The sequence below is a fragment of the Euprymna scolopes genome, chromosome 43, assembly GCF_053919585.1.
Source record: "Euprymna scolopes isolate OS-2025 chromosome 43, ASM5391958v1, whole genome shotgun sequence".
Lineage (NCBI taxonomy): Eukaryota > Metazoa > Mollusca > Cephalopoda > Sepiida > Sepiolidae > Euprymna > Euprymna scolopes.
The window spans coordinates 53,965,579-53,983,468 of NC_136524.1; the positions used below are offsets into that span (position 1 = coordinate 53,965,579).

The 17,890-nt window shown below is 32.1% G+C and overlaps 1 protein-coding gene across 2 annotated transcripts in view; it reads left to right on the forward strand.

Moving 5' to 3' along the window:
* The window catches only part of LOC145268350 (serine/threonine-protein phosphatase 4 regulatory subunit 4-like), a 295,902-nt gene that overhangs the window by 98,817 nt on the left and 179,195 nt on the right, over window positions 1-17,890 (forward strand). For both annotated transcript variants that reach the window (XM_080123870.1, XM_080123872.1), the window contains exons 10-11: window positions 2,405-2,473; window positions 6,216-6,335. In XM_080123870.1, coding sequence (XP_079979996.1) covers window positions 2,405-2,473; window positions 6,216-6,335 — 189 coding nt within the window. The remainder of the gene's footprint in view (window positions 1-2,404; window positions 2,474-6,215; window positions 6,336-17,890) is intronic.

A 17,890-nucleotide genomic window follows, 5' to 3' on the forward strand; every position in this document is an offset into this window, starting at 1 on the left:
CTTTCTTTTTCCCTCTTTCTTTTTCCATTCTGTTTTTTCCTTTTCTCTTTACCCCGCTCTTTCTGACACATACAAAGTTTTTTATTATTTGAGTAAACCTCATAACCTAAGCAACGTATATCGGCATGGTCTTCTATAAACAAGAGAAAAAGCAGCCATGGTTCACATGATATTGATTTTGACTCTGACACAATCAACTTGCATGTATAAAATAACTTTCTCATACACCCATCACATTTACATCCATGTAAATAACACTTTTATCATTTGTTGTTTTTTACAACGTTTCGACCAATATAACCTATGGTCTTCTTTGGATGAGTCTGGTTGCATTCTAAAATATGTACAAGACTTTTAAGTGACCCATTATTTATTCCACATAATCTAAGACCAGTTCTAAGTGACACTTTTCTGGAGGTTGAAGGTTCAAGTCTCAATACAGCTAATATTCTAAGAATATGATTTTTAAAGATTACTAAAAACTTCTACCTGGTTATAGCTGCCAGAACAAGGACAATCAACTCCTGTGATTCAATTTGGAGTTCTGTACAAATTTCTGAATTTAACAAGATGTACTTGACGGAGGTTGGAGGTTGCATTGACTGAAATGTTGTGAGAACAACATGTAAAATGAGAAAGTAAATCTTTCACTTCTCTTATTTTGTCTGTTAATCCTCACATTCCATGAGCAATGTTTCTGACAAAGAGGGAAGATTTGCTGTTTTCTGAGTCTATCAATCACACATTTATTGTTAACTAGTTTTTGACTTTGAAGTTTTTTGGGTTTTTTTTTAACTCCCTTACATCAAGTAGTGTCATGCCTTGTCTGGAGTAATTTTCATAAAAAAGCCAAAAACAATTATCTGAATAATACAAATTATCAAACCTTATTAGAAAAATTCTAGAACAAATCAATCGATGCTTCATCCTTTCGAACCCAACGCAATTAAATAAAGAAAACTTAAATGTGATGTCATCAGTGATCACTAACCAGTGCTCCACTGATCACTGACAGTCCATGCAAAGTCTTTGATGGTCCACAAAAAGATTGGGGCATTATTTAACTACTTGGTGCCTGTGCAGTTTACAGACCGTGTTTTTTTTTTTGTTTTTTTTTATAGGATTTTAAAGTTAAATTCTATTTTTATGCCAGCAGACAAAACTTTGCACTATAGATAGAAAATGAAAAAAACCCCAAAAAACTGTTACTCAAGGCAAAATAAGTTACCCTTCTACCTGTCTGAATAGGTTTTTATTTTAATTCTTGAACTTATTTTAAAGGGTTTATTTATATTGAAACACAAGTAGTGTCAAGTGTTAAGTTAGAACAAGAGTAAACTGACTGACATTAGACAGTCATCTGGGAAAGTCCTGATAATCACTCAAAAATCGAAAATTAAGCAAACTACTGGTTGAAACCCACCCAGTAGTCACAGCGCTTGTTCTGCCATTTTAGTCTGGTATCAGAACTGCTTTAACTGGTGCATGTGCCAGTCAAAACTTTTCGTAACTCTTGCTTCTCTTATGTTGTCCTCACATTCCATGAGTAATGTTTCTGACAAAGGGGGAAGAATTGCTGTTTTCTAAGTCATCTGTTAACACGTGGTGCATCAAAGATGGACACGGATGGCGTTTCACAAAAGTGCAAGTAAATATACCTAATTTGCATGTTATGTTGTATCCCTGGAAATCGGGCTATTGTCTCCCCAAAAGGCTGAGTTAGGCAGCTTTGTCTTCACCCAGATTTCATCGAAAAAGTCATTGAACCAGTCCATACTTGGAGGAAGGGTGTAGTTTTTTGGATCCCCCACGCTATACTTGGAGAAGTCAACCAAATTTTTTCCCCTTAATTTAAGGTGCTAGTATGGCAGCCAGGGATAGTCAGGCATGCATTTGCCATGTTGTAAATAGTTTTTCTGCTAATAAGGAAATTATTTCCTGCTTTTCAGGTCGATTTTGCTGGCCAATTTCACAATAACATCTCAAAGTTTACCTACCTTTTTTTAGAAAAATACTTTGAAAGACACTACCAAAGCATTGAATACTTCCAACAAGTAAAGATGGTGATTTTTTTTTTTTTTTTTTTTCAAAATATTATAATTTGGCGTATAAATACATGTAAAAAAAATTGGGTTTTTTTTTTTTTTTTTTTTTTTTCAAAATATTAAAATTTGGCATTTAAGTACATGTAAAAAAAATTTTTTTTTTTTTTTTTTTTTTCAAAATATTAAAATTTGGCATTTAAATACATGTAAAAAAAATTTTTTGTTTTTTTTACATGTATTTAAAATTTGGCATTTAAATACATTTAAAAAAAATAGTTTTTGTTTTTGTTTTTCAAAATATTAAAATTTGGCATTTAAATGCATGTAAAAAAAATTTTTTTTGTTTTTTTTGTTTTCAGCATGGCATATTAACACCAAACAAACATCCAATTCTGGATTGTAGAATAAACGCAGCCTATAATTTCCCCGTAAGTATCTCTATCTCTACTCTTATATAAAAGGAACTCTGTGTGTGTGTGTGTGTGTGTGTGTGTGTGTGTGTGTGTGTGTGTGTGTGTGTGTATGTGTATGTGTATGTGATCATTCCCTATGGACTTGAAAATGACTGGTCTGATTTCTATGAAATTTCACATGGAGGTACTTTGTGTCTGGCAGTGTTCTTGGATAGGTTTTGTATCTGAATGTCTTCAATAAGTATCGATAATCAAAATAATCCAATGAAAGAAGGAACAGGCAATTTGGACCAAAGTTAACATCTTACACAGCCTTAACATCACAAGTGCATTTTAAAAGTTTTATTACCGCAACAACCTGACATATAAAATCAACAGTAGATTCTTTGATATGACAGGGGCGTGTTCGAAATGAATGTTTCTGTTTAGAGCACAATTGAAGCATGATACTTGACGTTTTCATTTTAAACTTTAATTCAAGCCATTATATATGAAAAATGGTTTAAAAAAAAAAATCAACAGCGAGTTCTCTACAGTACAATGTAAACTGCAATGTATTGTGGACTAAGTCATTACAGAGAGGTATGATATGAAGCTTCCTCCCGATGCACCACGATAGGTCCTCAACTAGAGCAGACAGTCAGTCGATTTGATTGCAAAATGGGTGCTTTCACCGATTTTGATGACAATAAAATATGGAAGTGTAAAACATATGTTGATCATCATTCAATCCCGGGTAACGTCGGGTTTCAATGCTTGTTACATATAATAGGAACATGTAGATCAGGTGGATATTTCACCTTTTTAATAAAATTTACTTACTTAGACTTAGGAACTCCACGTCTTGTGACGCATGCGGTGGTTAAAGTATGCAATTATTTTCTATCTGAAGCCTCCCTCCATTTTCCCGCTGCAATCAAATCTCTTTTGATTGTCTGTTTCCCATTTATTTTTAGTCTTCCTTTTTCCATCAGGGTCCCAGTGGAGCACTTGGTTGGCAATTTTCTCTGAGGCCAATCCTAGCCAGCTTAGACATCGTTTGCAGATTATTCTGAAGTTAGATCCACAGCATCCCTCCAATTTCTTACTACTCCAATCAAATCTCCCTCCTTTGTTCATTTTTGGTCATCCTCCTCTTTTTCCATCATTGAAGCACTTGGTTAGCAATTCTCTCTGGGGCCAATTTAAGGGTATGTACAAGCTGCCATAGATGTTGTTTGCAGATTATTAACGATACTGCCTGCTGATGAGTGCATTCTCTGACTTCTTGGTCGGTAATTCAATTGCTCCATTTGATCCATAGAGTCTAAGGCATTTGGGATAAAACACATCTAATTTTCTTTTGGCTGATTTTGAGATTCCAAGTTTCATTTCCGTAAGGCAGTGTGAACGAGACTGTTTATAAAATCTTAATTTACATCTGGGAGTGAATTTTCTTTTGTTTCTTCGGATATGGTTGAAGCTGCTGAGGCCCTACCTATCCTGCACCACAATTCATGATTTTTAGTGCCTTCCCTGTTAATCGAGCTTCATAAATTTAAATAAAATGGTTTTTAACAAATAAATAATATTTTTAAATATTGAAATTGTTATGGTTTATGTAAAGCTCATGAGAGTATATGCTATGGTGAGGAGAGTTCAAGTTCAGCTTTTTTTTTCTTTTAATATGAACTTGATTTCTACCTTTGTTTTTACATAGGAGTCACCACTTATAAAGACTCGGAGGCTACTTGAGGATAAGGGTTAATGATTATATGATAGTCAATGGGACAATATTGTAGTAATGGTTAGTAGTGGAAATTTGGTAAATTGGATTATTAAAGGGAAAGCTCATCAAGAACTTGTTTACATTGGACTTGAAGATGATCATATTGTAGTCAGCTGAAAAAGCAGGCAAACAGAACATAGTTCCACAGGTGTGTAGTTCTAAAAAAGAAGCTTTGTTCATGGAATCTGTTTAGTTTAGGCACAGATAAAGAGTGTGGGAAATTGTTGATAGTGGTTTTGGCTAGACAAGTGACAAGTGTTTTTCATGAAAGTTTGGCGAGGGGCGACTATAAATTGAAGCTCAGATGAGCACTTGCCGTGAAAATAATGATAAAGCAGAGACAGGGTCACAACATTTCTTCTGTGGGAAAGAGGTTGTAGAAAAGACAAAAGGGCATTCCATATTAGGCTACGAAGTCTATTTTGAAAGCAGGTTAAGATGCTTCTAGCAGCTCCTGCCGAGATGTGGACTTACTTGGCTCTTCAAGTAGAGAATTGCATCAGCAGTGAGATATCCACTGGAGCAATAGAATGATCCCACCATTTTTCCAGCAACCTTGGTAACGGATTTGATGTACGTGTTCCATTTCAGATCAGGACTAAAGGTCAGACTAAGAAGCTTGTTAAAACTTAAAATGATGAAAAGATAGAAGCTTGGTTTTAGATGCATTAAAATTAACCAGCCACTACTTTCCCTATTGCACCACTTGCTCAAGATCAGAGGAAAGAGAATCAAAGAGATCTTGGTCATTTATGGCCTTTGAAGTGTTGCCATAGATGGTAGTATCGTCAGCATAAATGTCTATGAATGATCTTAGGATGTGATTTGGGAGATCATTGATGTAGATCAGGAAGAGAATTGATACAGCTTACAGTATTAATGCTGGAGTCCTAAGTGACTCTAGCATTAATACTGTGAGGTTCTGATTTCTTCCCATCAACCACTACTCTTATGAATCTATCAGAAAGAAATGATTTAATAATTAAGAAAACATTTTCAGCTATACCATAGCAAGAGATCTCGTGGAGTAGACTTTATACCATACCCTATCAAAGGCCTTTAATATGTCAAGAGCAATTGCTCTAGAAAGGAAGCCTTCATCAAGAGATTCGCTAATCGTATGAGATATAATAGTTAGCACATCTGCTGTAGATCTAGCAGAACGGAAACCATATTGCATGTCATTAAGGAGGTTATTTTTGCTAAGGTGGCTGACTATTCTCTTTAACACAGCTTCTAGCAACTTACTTATGACGCAAAAGAGATAGATTGGTCGGTATTGAGAGGGAGGTGACTGATCACCTGAATTTTTTTAATATGAGGCATACTGTTGAGGTTTTCCAAAGTGTTGGGAAGCATTTCTCCTTAAGATAACGCTTAAACAGCTTTGTAAGTATGGGAGCTAGTTCTGGTTGAAGCTTTTTGAGCACTATAATTGGAATGTCATCAGGGTCAGTTGCTTTACTGAAATCAAATTTTTTGATTAGCTTGGTAACATCATGCACATATATTTGTATGTTGCATAGCAAATATGTATGTAATGGCGTGCTAGATTTACTAAATATGCAGTAGTACTTTATGAAATGGATCATTTGTTAATTCATAGATATTTTATTTGCCAGATTTTTTTTTTTTTTTTTAAGATTTTACACTTTGTAATTCCGCGTGACCACGCACCCTTTCGACATTTGAAAAGACTACCATAAAAACAAAAAAACTGACTTCTACTGATTCTATGCTCCAACAACATGGCAAAAAAAAAAAAAAATAGAAGGAAAGACATACTGATGATGAAGTGTATCTTCAAAATATATTTATGAATTTCAATATAAATTTCAAACAAAATAAATGTCTGTTTATTTTGTAATAATGCGTTGTTTTGGCTTCAAACGTACCTCATACATATTTATTTTATTCAATTCAACAAGCGCGTCTATAAAGGAACACAAACCCTAACTTTGTAATTATTTTTCCACTTTTTCTTTTCAGGCAATGTGCATGTTTGCAGGTTACAAAGATTTTCAATTAAAACTGCACGACACTTTTTCCTCGTTATGTGAAGATCCTCTTCCTGCTGTTCGGAGAAATATAGCTCGCGGATTTCATGAGGTATTTAGCTGGATCATTTAAATATACATGATGTACTTTCATTTTTTTTTTTTTTCTTTCATATAAATGTCTTTTCTTTCTTTCATATAAATGTCTTTTCTTTCTTTCATATAAATGTCTTTTCTTTCTTTCATATCTTATGTCTTTTCCATTTTTTTATATCACACTGCAATATTGCAACCCTAACCCGACGGTGCCAATACGAACAGATTTACATCTTCAATTAGGAGAATCTTCTATCTGCCTGACAGCTATACTTCACAATTTGGCATGCAAAATAAGTCTCTAATCTAATAGGCCCCACGCTGTCTATCAAGCACTAGTCTCTGTCCAATCACTGCAATATTACATCCCTATCCTTACTTTTGCAAGTACTTCAATGGAATGTGCTTTAACGAACTTGCTGTACTTATGTCCCCTTAACCCCTGACCCACTCAACATTAAAATCCCACCCCTTAACTCTAGAGATTTCCTGATGCTGAAAACTTTATATTCTAATAGCTTTTTTCTTCCAACTATTTACCTTTGGAATTTCTGCTCTACTCCCTGTTTCCCCGACTAAGAGTAAGACTCCAAGATACTGATCTAGTTTTATATTTTTTATTAATAGAGTACGAGTGGTACCTGTGGAAATTCTACATGTTCAGCATAAATGGAGGTGCTCTTTTGTTAAAACTGCTAAAGTATTTATGTAAGGTAGCATGAACACCCAGCAAAGCCTGGTCATAAAGTACCCTTAAACATGATATTTTAATCCCTGCAGATTTCATATATATTATTATAGAGTTAATGTTCTATCGATTTTTATATATTATAAAGCTGCGATTTCAAACATAAAAAAATATATTCGTATGACTTGGGTTGAATCAGAACCGAAATAAAAACTTATGAAAATATATATATATATATATACATATGAAGAATTCTTGGTAAAATTATTTATAAAAAAATAAATGACTTGGTTGCCATCAGCTATAATTGAAATCGAAACCAAAACTTATGAAGAATTCTTGGTAAAATTATTTATTACAAGAAATGGAAGTCCGTAACAAACGACTTGAAAGTAAGCGTGACACAGAAAATAAATAACACGCACGCTATCGTATTAATATATAGATAATGTTATAATACATGCTGTTATCTTCATTCAAACCAGCCATACAGTCCAGCCCTGTGGGCAAGCGAAAAGAGTCCTTTGATGAAATGGTGTTACTTATATAGTAGTCCCCTATGAAAAACATTCCTGCTGGAATCAACTACATCCTTTCCTTCACAAGAATGTTCATCATCCCAGTTTCACAGTTAGCTAAAAAAAGTTTTTGTTAACTGTCTTTCAACATGTGAATTAATAAAGTTGATCCAGATAATGGAGTTGATCCAGATGATGGAGTTGATCCAGATGATGGAGTTGATCCAGATGATGGAGTTGATCCAGATGATGGAGTTGATCCAGATGATGGAGTTGATCCAGTTGATGGAGTTGATCCAGTTGATAGAGTTGATCCAGTTGATAGAGTTGATCCAGTTGATAGAGTTGATCCAGTTGATAGAGTTGATCCAGTTGATAGAGTTGATCCAGTTGATAGAGTTGATCCAGTTGATAGAGTTGATCCAGTTGATAGAGTTGATCCAGTTGATGGAGTTGATCCAGTTGATGGAGTTGATCCAGATGATGGAGTTGATCCAGATGATGGAGTTGATCCAGATGATGGAGTTGATCCAGATGATGGAGTTGATCCAGTTGATGGAGTTGATCCAGTTGATGGAGTTGATCCAGTTGATGGAGTTGATCCAGTTGATGGAGTTGATCCAGTTGATGGAGTTGATCCAGTTGATGGAGTTGATCCAGTTGATGGAGTTGATCCAGTTGATAGAGTTGATCCAGTTGATAGAGTTGATCCAGTTGATAGAGTTGATCCAGTATTACTCATGTCTATATTGGTCAGAAGGTCTCATTTCCCTTGCAGATTCAGGGGTTGCTTTAAATTTCTATCTCTACTTATATATAAAAAACACTTCTAGTTTGTATGTATTTGTCTGTGTGTGTGAGTTCATTCCCTCTGGACTCTGAAACGTCTGGGTTGATTTTTTTTTTTTTAAATTTCACACAATTTAAGTGTAAAGAGGCATGTGGAGCTTCCTCTTACGACACTGCAGTGATCCCTCAACTAGAGCAAGCAATCAATCGATTTCACCGATTTCAGTGACAATAAAAGTATTGGGGGTGTGGGATATTCTTTTTCTCATTCAATCCCAGTCAGCATCGAATCTCTCTGCTAGTAACCTCTAAAATCAAGTAAATCTTTTTAAAGTAATTTTAATATGAAATAATATTGTTACGACAAAAGTTTTATGATAATTATTGAAGAAAAAATACTTGGGCTCTAATGGCTTAAAGATTCTGTAATAAAATAGAAAAGGATTTCATTAGTGTGGTCATTTTGTATTGCTTGATCGCATTATAATTCAAATTCATAAAGATTAGTCTTTTTTACGGTTCTGAATTTTTGGAATGAGGGATGATTGTATACATGTATACGTTTTTATACATGTGTGTATGATTCCATGTGCGTATTTATTTCTGATTTACAATATATAATCCTAAAAAAACGTGTATTTTTAATAAATAGTAAAAAAGAAAGAGAGAAAAAAGAGAAAGTAAGCAGAACTCCCCCCCCCTCACCCAAAATACACATGCTCAAAAAATAAAACGAAAACAACAGCTTGTATACCCATAATGACCCCTGTGGTACTTCCCACCAATTTGTACACGCTTATGGTGACAACCTTGCTGGCGGGGGTGACCTCGGCAGTAGGATTCAAATCTGTAATACATCAGCAGGAGAAAGATAAAAATAAAGGAAAGAAAAAAAAATACCCTAACCCCGCCCAAAATACATACACACACACACACACACACACACACATGCTCAAAAAATAAACCGAAAACAACAGCTTGCGAACCCATCATGACCCCTGTGGTACTTCCCACCAATTTGTACACGCGTATGGTGACAACTTTGCCGCCGGGGGTGACTCGGCGGTTATGGTTCAAGTCTGTAATACATCAGCAGGAGAAAAAAAGAAAATAAAAGTAAAGGAAAGAAAAAAAATGGGATAAAAGACTTTGTTTACAGAAAATTGTATCACCTTTCTTTCACTAAAGAAGCAAAAAAAAGAAAACAAATAAAATAAAGAAAAAATAAAGGGAAGAAAAAATACCCCCCTCTCTTTTCTCCAAATCACTTGTCACAAGTACAAAGTACTTATCGTTTTGTTTTGCTATGTTTATCACTGTTTAAGGTATTTCGTTTACATTCTGATTGTGTAGATATATGTATGAATGGTGCATTTTTCCAATAAACATGCGATATTTTACTGGTTGAGTCGTAAAACAACTATAATTAGTTCTTTTTCTGAATTTTTTTTTTTTGAGATGAGGATTGGTCATTCATATCATTTGGATTCTTTGGATTACTGTTCTCATCTTGAGTTTTAGTTACCCAACGTTTCGCTTGATGCAACCTACAACTTTTTCAGGTGTATCCTGTCGAACTCCGGAATCTCTCCGTCATGGCTGACGGTACGAATACATGCTAAAGAAACTTATTGTCAAAAGTTTTCTCTTTTTATTTAGGCGTTAAATAATCAGATTTTAAAAGTTGAAATATAGTTGTTTTATTTGTGTGTGTGCATAATAAACTTTTTTTTTTTTTAGATGAGGATTGATTATTTGGATTCTTCAGATCACAGTTCTCATCTTGAATGTTATCTTTCACAACCTTTTGGTTGATGTATCCTTCGACCATGATCAGGTGTATCTTGTCGAACCCAAGAATCGGCATGGAATTTCGAACAGAATTCTTCATTCAATTCACAGGTGCCGTATATTCTCGCTCCGTTAACCATGTAGAAGTTTCTGGTATGAATTTTAGGAGCTTAAGATCTTGTTTCTAGATTTAAATATCACTGTTTACCGCAACATCTTTGGAATGATAAACGATTTGATAAATAAACGACACTTATTGCAGTGCTTATAGGTACGCACATCTGAAAAAAAGTTTAATTCAAAGCACACACGGGTGGGGAAGAGCTGTCTTATGCCACCATTTATGATTTGGGGGAAAATTGTATTCATATTCATTTTCTAATTAAAATTAGTGATGGGACGATTCCAATATTTTTCTTGATACCGATACAGTTACTGATTCCTTACTAAATTCCTGATTCTGATTCTACGTAGATCTCTTTAAGTATAGAAGTGTTATTTTTTTTTTTCCAATTGCCATAAAAGCCCATATTAAATGTGCAGCTTTTTTAAATGTAAAAATACATTATTGTAGGATGGCCTAATAGTTTTAAAATCAATAAATATTTATTATTTTATCATTACTACTACTACTACTACTACTAGCAGTGGAAAATTTTGCTGTTAACAAAATCAAATAAAAGGACAATTAAAAAAATTGCTTTGGCATCGAAAAATAGGTACAATATTTTCCGATTCCGATACCCCTAAAAGTTTCGATTTTTCCAATACCCGATTCTGACCAGTTGTCCCAACACAAATTAAAAATAAAGTAAAACATAACTCTAAGCGATGTTGTTTCTAAAATATTTGGAATAAAGACAGTTAATCTAAACAATTAAAAAACGTAAACTGTGTTGTTTTAATGCCTATTTATAAAATTAAAAATAAAGTAAGACATAACTTTAAGCGATGTTGTTTCTAAAATATTTGGAATAAAGACAATTAATCTAAACAATTAAAAAACGTAAACTGTGTTGTTTTAATGCCTATTTATAAAATTACTGGATGTAAAAAATGCTTCCAATACTTTCAATCTTTTTATATACTTTACAACCAGACAGTTCAAATGACTTTCTGTTTGACAGTTTAAATGTTGCTGAATTCCTTTCAAGTATTGAAAGAGGGTCACAATGTAATTCATTCTTATAAAGGAATGTTCACATCCTATGAAGCATCATTTATGTATGAATCTTTAAAATATAAATTGAAAACTAAAAATAATGCCATTTTAAAATGAAAAATTAATATCATTATTTTAATATGCTGAGACTTTGACATTTCAAAGTATCCCCTTTGGAGCTAATTTTTGTTTTTGTTTTTTTGTTTTCTTTTCTTTTTCCTTTTTTTTTCTTTTATGTTTTTTGTTTCTTTTTTTCTGTTTGTTTCTTTTTTCTATTTTTTGTCTTGTTTTTGCTTTTTGTTTTATTTTTGCTTTTTTTTTACACAGTGGTACACAGTGCTTTTGTTTTGTTTTCTTTATTTTGTATCTTTTTCTTTTCCTATTTTCTTCCTTTTTCCTTTTTTGTTTCTTTTTCCTGTTTTTCCTTAATTTTTTTTTGTTTTCCTTTTCTTTTATTTTTCTGTTTTTGCTCTTTTTTGTTTCGTTTTACTTTTTAACTATTAAGAAAAGATTAAAATGGTTAACTTGTTTACAAAGGAAACAAAAATGCATCCTAGTGACTTTAATCTCATAATTAACTGTTCTTTTTTTTATATAGGACTTTAAAATTTTATAAGTTTATGCAATTGCATTTTTAAAAAAAAAGTTAATAAATATTAAAATTAAAAGAAATTTTTCTTAGTAATCATTTACTCAATCTGTACAATATATATTTTAAAATAATTTTTAGTTTCAGCTGCAGAACCTTAAAAAAAGAAGGCTAAACACTTAACTAACAGGACTTTGGAACTCATAACACGTGAATGGTATCTTTAAACAAGACACAGCACAGCAAATATGCAGTAGTGATTTTAGTCCACATACTCTAAGCTGCTTATACTTCTATTGCACTGCATAAAAACCATTCTCTATCCATTATTTAAAGGGCAGTTATTTGTGTTTGTATGTCCTGCTAAAAGTTCAAAACTACTTATCAAAGACCCACAATATTTATATTTTCTTAATTAGCATTGCCCCAGATGTATAATTTTTAAAATTTAGAAAAAATGTTTATTTTTTGACTATCAACTGATCCCAGTTTTTTCAAGAGGACTAGGGGTTTTATTGCAGTTTTGTCAAGAGGACTAGGGGTTTTATTGCAGTTTTGTCAAGAGGACTAGGGGTTTTATTGCAGTTTTGTCAAGAGGACTAGGGGTTTTATTGCAGTTTTGTCAAGAGGACTAGGGGTTTTATTGCAGTTTTGTCAAGAGGACTAGGGGTTTTATTGCAGTTTTGTCAAGAGGACTAGGGGTTTTATTGCAGTTTCTGTTTTCATCATTATCTTCTGACCGTTATTGAGATGATGGAGTTCACATGCCCACAGATATCTCGGTCCCCAATGACTGCTTACAGGTCCTGTCTCTTAACACTGGCATCCTATTTCTATGTAATTATAGCCTCGGGCAATGCCGGGTAGACTTTCTAGTTCGATGATAAAGAGCAAATTTAAATGATGACAAATAAAATTCACATTATTATTTTATCAGATATCCAAACAAGGAATATAAAAAAAATTTCTCTTTAATCTATGAAGTTTCAAAAATTAACCTTTTCTCTTCAGAGGAAATAATTAGCAAACTTTGAAACCTTCTTGAAAAAATCTTTGTCCTTTAAAAGATAGTAGAAATTCTTTGGATTTTGTCCTGAAGTCTCCCTATATTAAAAAGACCCCTAAAAATAAAAAAATCAAACAAAAATATCATATTTAAAAAATCACATAAATTCATCAATGCATTTTATTTTTAAATAAGATAAAATTTTATGACTAACTTGGAGACTGTTTTGCCTGCCATTTTGCAAACAAACTCAAGAAGCAAAGGGAGATAACTCAGTAATTATTTAAACTTTCAAGATTTATCTTGTAATGCCTACGAATCCCCATTAATCACTTTAACATGATTTTGTTTGTAAAACTAAAACTACTTGATCAATTTGCATGATTTTTGGAATATGATATTTTCATTTTATTATGGGTAGGTACATCATTTTTGTTATTAGATATAGGAGTCATTCTAGACAAGAACCGAATTTTACTTTCATAATCCATGGAGTGTCAAAAATTAGACTTTTCTCTTAAGAGGAGATAACTAGCAGATTTTAAAACTTTTCAAATTTGTACAAACTGGTAATTCTTTAATTTTATTTTGCTACTTATTTCCCCTAATGAGAAAATGCCTTGTTTTTGAAACTCCATGGAATAAGAGGGGAAAAGATCTTTTTTATATTCTTTGTTTGAAAATTTTAACTAATAAAGAATGATATTTTTTTTATTCATTTCAATTTGTTTTATATGAATTCTGTCTATTATATTATAATATATAGAGCATCCCCTTATCACAATAGGATCTAATATAAAAGGTTTATATTTATATTATTCAATTAAATATATATGTTAAAGAAATTTAGGTTCCAGTAACTATGTCTTTATTTCTAAAGATCCATTTCTTGATGGACCAATTCATTATCATTTAGACCAGTGGTCTCCAAAGTAAGACCACTGAGCTGAATCCGCCCTGCCAAGGTCTTTAATCTAACCTGTAAAGCTCTTATTAGTATTACAAGCATATTCTGTATTTTCTTGGACATTGGCAATATTACATACCTACTGTACTTCAACAAGTTATATCTTTTTCATTTTTGGGTCAATTTTCCAATGATATTAATTTATTTTGCTTTTATGCGTTCAATATTTTTATACTCCAAGTTAAAAATGAAAAAAAAAAAAACGGTAAAAAATGACAACAGCAAAAAGGGAAACTGTTTTTTCAATGTTTATATTTCATATGTTATGCTTGGATACAAATGTGCGGGGTTAAATTTGATTGGATATGGCTGAAATTTTACAGGCTATATAAACAAAGAAGTCCATCTCTACTGGTCTTTGATTTTTATTTTTATGACCACAGGAAGCAAAGTTACGACCAAGCAAAGTTGATAAAGAATATTTCAAAATTGATGAGATTAATCAATAGATATCATCCATTTTCATATAGATGATAGTTTCAGAATTATTTTCATGTATAATATGTAAACATTTGATAATTATTAATTGCGCGGAAATTTCTTTAAAATGTTATCTTTTATAGAAATTACAGAATATAGAATTTAACAGGAAAACGACTTGCTATGAGCTAATGCATTGACTACAGTCAGCATATTGACGAGTTTCATTTTGTATTCGCTAAAAAATAGAAAACTGTTTTTTCTGCTTTCAAAACGAAAGTAGAAAAAGTTTCATTTTTTATTCTGAGTTTGTCAATTCAAAAAAATTATTTTCAAGTTTTTCAAATTTGATTTCAAAACAATACTATTTTGTTGTTTTTAACGCTTTTAGTACACATGTACTAAAAACATTAAAAACCAACAAAATGTACTAAGTACATGCGTTTCCATGTTAATTATTACTTCTTATTTGTACTTAAGGTAGAATTGTGTTTTTAGTGGTAAAATAAATAAATGAATGAATAAATAAAAGGTACTTGTGCACTAATGCTACCATGCTGAAATAATGTTATTATTTAGAAACCCATTCTTAACATGCAGAAGGAAGGGTGCATTTTTAATTATTCTGTACTTTAACCTAACGATTAAATTAAAATAAGATATTGTGAAACTTGAATTTAACTTGAAAATATTATTTGAAAAATGAGTACGGTAACATAAGTGCATAAGCACCCAAATAAATGTTACCAAAGGCAAGATAAGTTACTCTTCTACCTAGTTGGATAAGTTTTTAGTGTATTTAATGTAAAATGTTTATTTCAACAATAAGTGTTACACAAACACAAGAAAACTAACCACGTCTCATATCTCATGTCTTTGAAATCTTAAAAATATACAAAATACGGTTAGAAACCCAACTAATAAATGTCATCGTGACATTTATTGGGTGGGTTTCTAATAATATTTTGTATAATTTTTTTTAATTTTTAACTACTTGCCAAAATCAATTTTTCGAATCTGTAAAACAAAACCGTTTTTTTTTTAAACTGAGGATATCTAAATAATAACGACAACAACAGCAACAATAATAACAATAATAATAATAATAATGAGGCGGTTTGATAAAGAATTTCATTGTGATGCATTTTGTAAATTTTTACCTTGTTTTCACCTTAACATTTTTCTTTAAAAATAACTACCTCTTAAGATTTTGGAGTATACTGAAAATGAATATCGCATTTAAATTTTCCGCAAATAAGTAGCTTTAAGCAATGCCATTTCTTACTTTATTGCTGGTGGCCATTTTGGTATGCGCGTTTGTGCATAGTTCCTCGGGGTTGCGTTTGCATGCTTGCGCATACCAAGATGGCCAGCAGCGATAACATAAGAAATTACATTGCTTAATATCCGGAAAACTATTTATTTGCAGAAAATTTAAATGCAATATTCGTTTTCAGCATACCCTAAAACCTATTGAAGCAATCATTTTAAATGTTAAAGTGGAAACCTGGTAAAAAAAATTACTGTTTTATTTCTTTGTTTACATAATTGAATTTTTAGTAAAAAAAAACAGAATAGAAATAACAAAAATTACCATCAACTTGTGAATACATAGGTGTTGCTTATCAGGATTCCTGGTATCCTGGTACTGTGAAAGTTACATCGAGGAATTATGTAGAGTATGATTTATGGTTGCATCTCAGAAAATAGGGGTATGTTTTTGGGCCAGATAGAGAGGGTTTACAAAATTGGAAATTGGACTGGTCCCAAAATGCATAGGTTCTGGTCGATTAGGGGAATTTCTATCTTTTACAGAAATCCAAAATCTATATGAAAAATTTTCTTTGATTTATTTCTGAGATTAATTCATAACTACTCAATTTTTTGTTTTCTTTGAGGCGAGTAGTAAATACCAGTCATGAATGCTCTTTAGGCATTCAATGGCTACACCCTTGTTTAAGCTCTCCTTTGGTGAGGAGACAGGTAAATACCTACTCTCAATAAGGATATATTTAAATACTACTATAATACTTAGTTTTATACATAAACAGACACTCACTGTATGATACCATGCACCAGTTTAAAAAAAAATTGAAATTATAATTCTTAATTTATAATTCATGGCTTATAGTAAAGATATACATCAGGTTTGATTGCATGATCAGAAAAAGCACACAATTTTACATAAGAGTGCCAAGTTTCATGAGAATAGCTTGAAAAATAAATAAATGGTGGTGAAATTACCAAATCTCTTGAAATGTTGAGGTCCGTAATTTAGCTCACTTTTATTTAAAGAAAAACGTCCATGGAAAAGCCTAAATTTTGACATTTAAAATTCTCATGACTTTTGAACTACTGATGGTATTTGCATAATTCAAACGGCTTTAAGCATCTTTTACATAGCTCTTTTCATGCAAGTTGATAAAATAACAATTATCTAAAAAGAAAAAAATGAACTTGTAATGCTACTCTTTTAGAAAAAATATTCAAGAAACATTTTTTAAATGGAAGTGTGCGAAAATAGTTGAGCGTTTTTATTTTCTTTAAAAAAAAATAGAGGTTAAAATGATAAGGTTTTGAAGCACCAGTTTCACTAAAAAGCAAAACTAATGAGCAAAATAGCATTAAATACGTCTTCTTGTAGATGGTCTGCAACAAAGAAATAAAACTGTTTTTCATCAAATGGAAATGGAATCATGTCGTCTTTTCTAATGCGACAATTTTATCATTCCACCCTGTACTGAGAGGAAGATTAAGTCAGTAAAGTATAGAGAGATGTGTGTGCATTGGTTTGATCATGTTCAGAGAATGGATTAGAGCAGAGGTCCCCAAAGTACGGATGTGGGCCATATTTGGTCAACCAAGGTTTTTAATCTGTTCTGTAGAGCTTTTATGCAGGAAAAATTTTTAAATAGAAATGTGTGAAAATAGTGAGGTGGTTTTTCTTTTCCTTTAAAAAAAAAAAAAAAACTAAGGGTTAAAATAATGAGGTTTTGGAGCACCAGTTGCACTAAAAAGCAAAACTAATCAACAAAGCAGCATTAAACACATCATCTTATATGCATTTGTCGTGTTTTCTTAATCATCTTTACTCTCCACTGCTGGTCCTCGTTTTCACTTATCCTCTGCGCCTGCACATTGCATCCGACACAAGTTTCACTTTTTAAAAACAGGTTGGGGTTTACTTAATAAAGTTGATAAACCATTGTAGTAATAAACTTGTTACAGATCCTCCTCCTTCTTCTCCTCCTCCTCCTTAGAAGTGCATCAATTTCATGCTTCTAAATTTAATACTAACAAATAATGATAAAAAATTGAAAGGATCTTCCAATGTTAAGTTTTTTTATAACAGAAAATGTTGTACCGATTTTATGTTTTTAACAAAAATCAAGACTTCAAAGAATGGGTTGATAGCAACAAAAAGTGTATTTTATTGTTAGTTACAATTGTTTCAAGGCCATTTGGACAAATTCAAACATTATGTCATTTGAAAATTTTCACAAAAACAGCCTTTCTTCAGATTTATTGAATAAAAAACACTTTAACAATATAACATTATTGGAAAAACATTTCCTTTATAAGGAAAAGAAAACAAGCAAAACTGTTTTACCTCTATCGCATCCTTGCAAAGTATTTTTTAA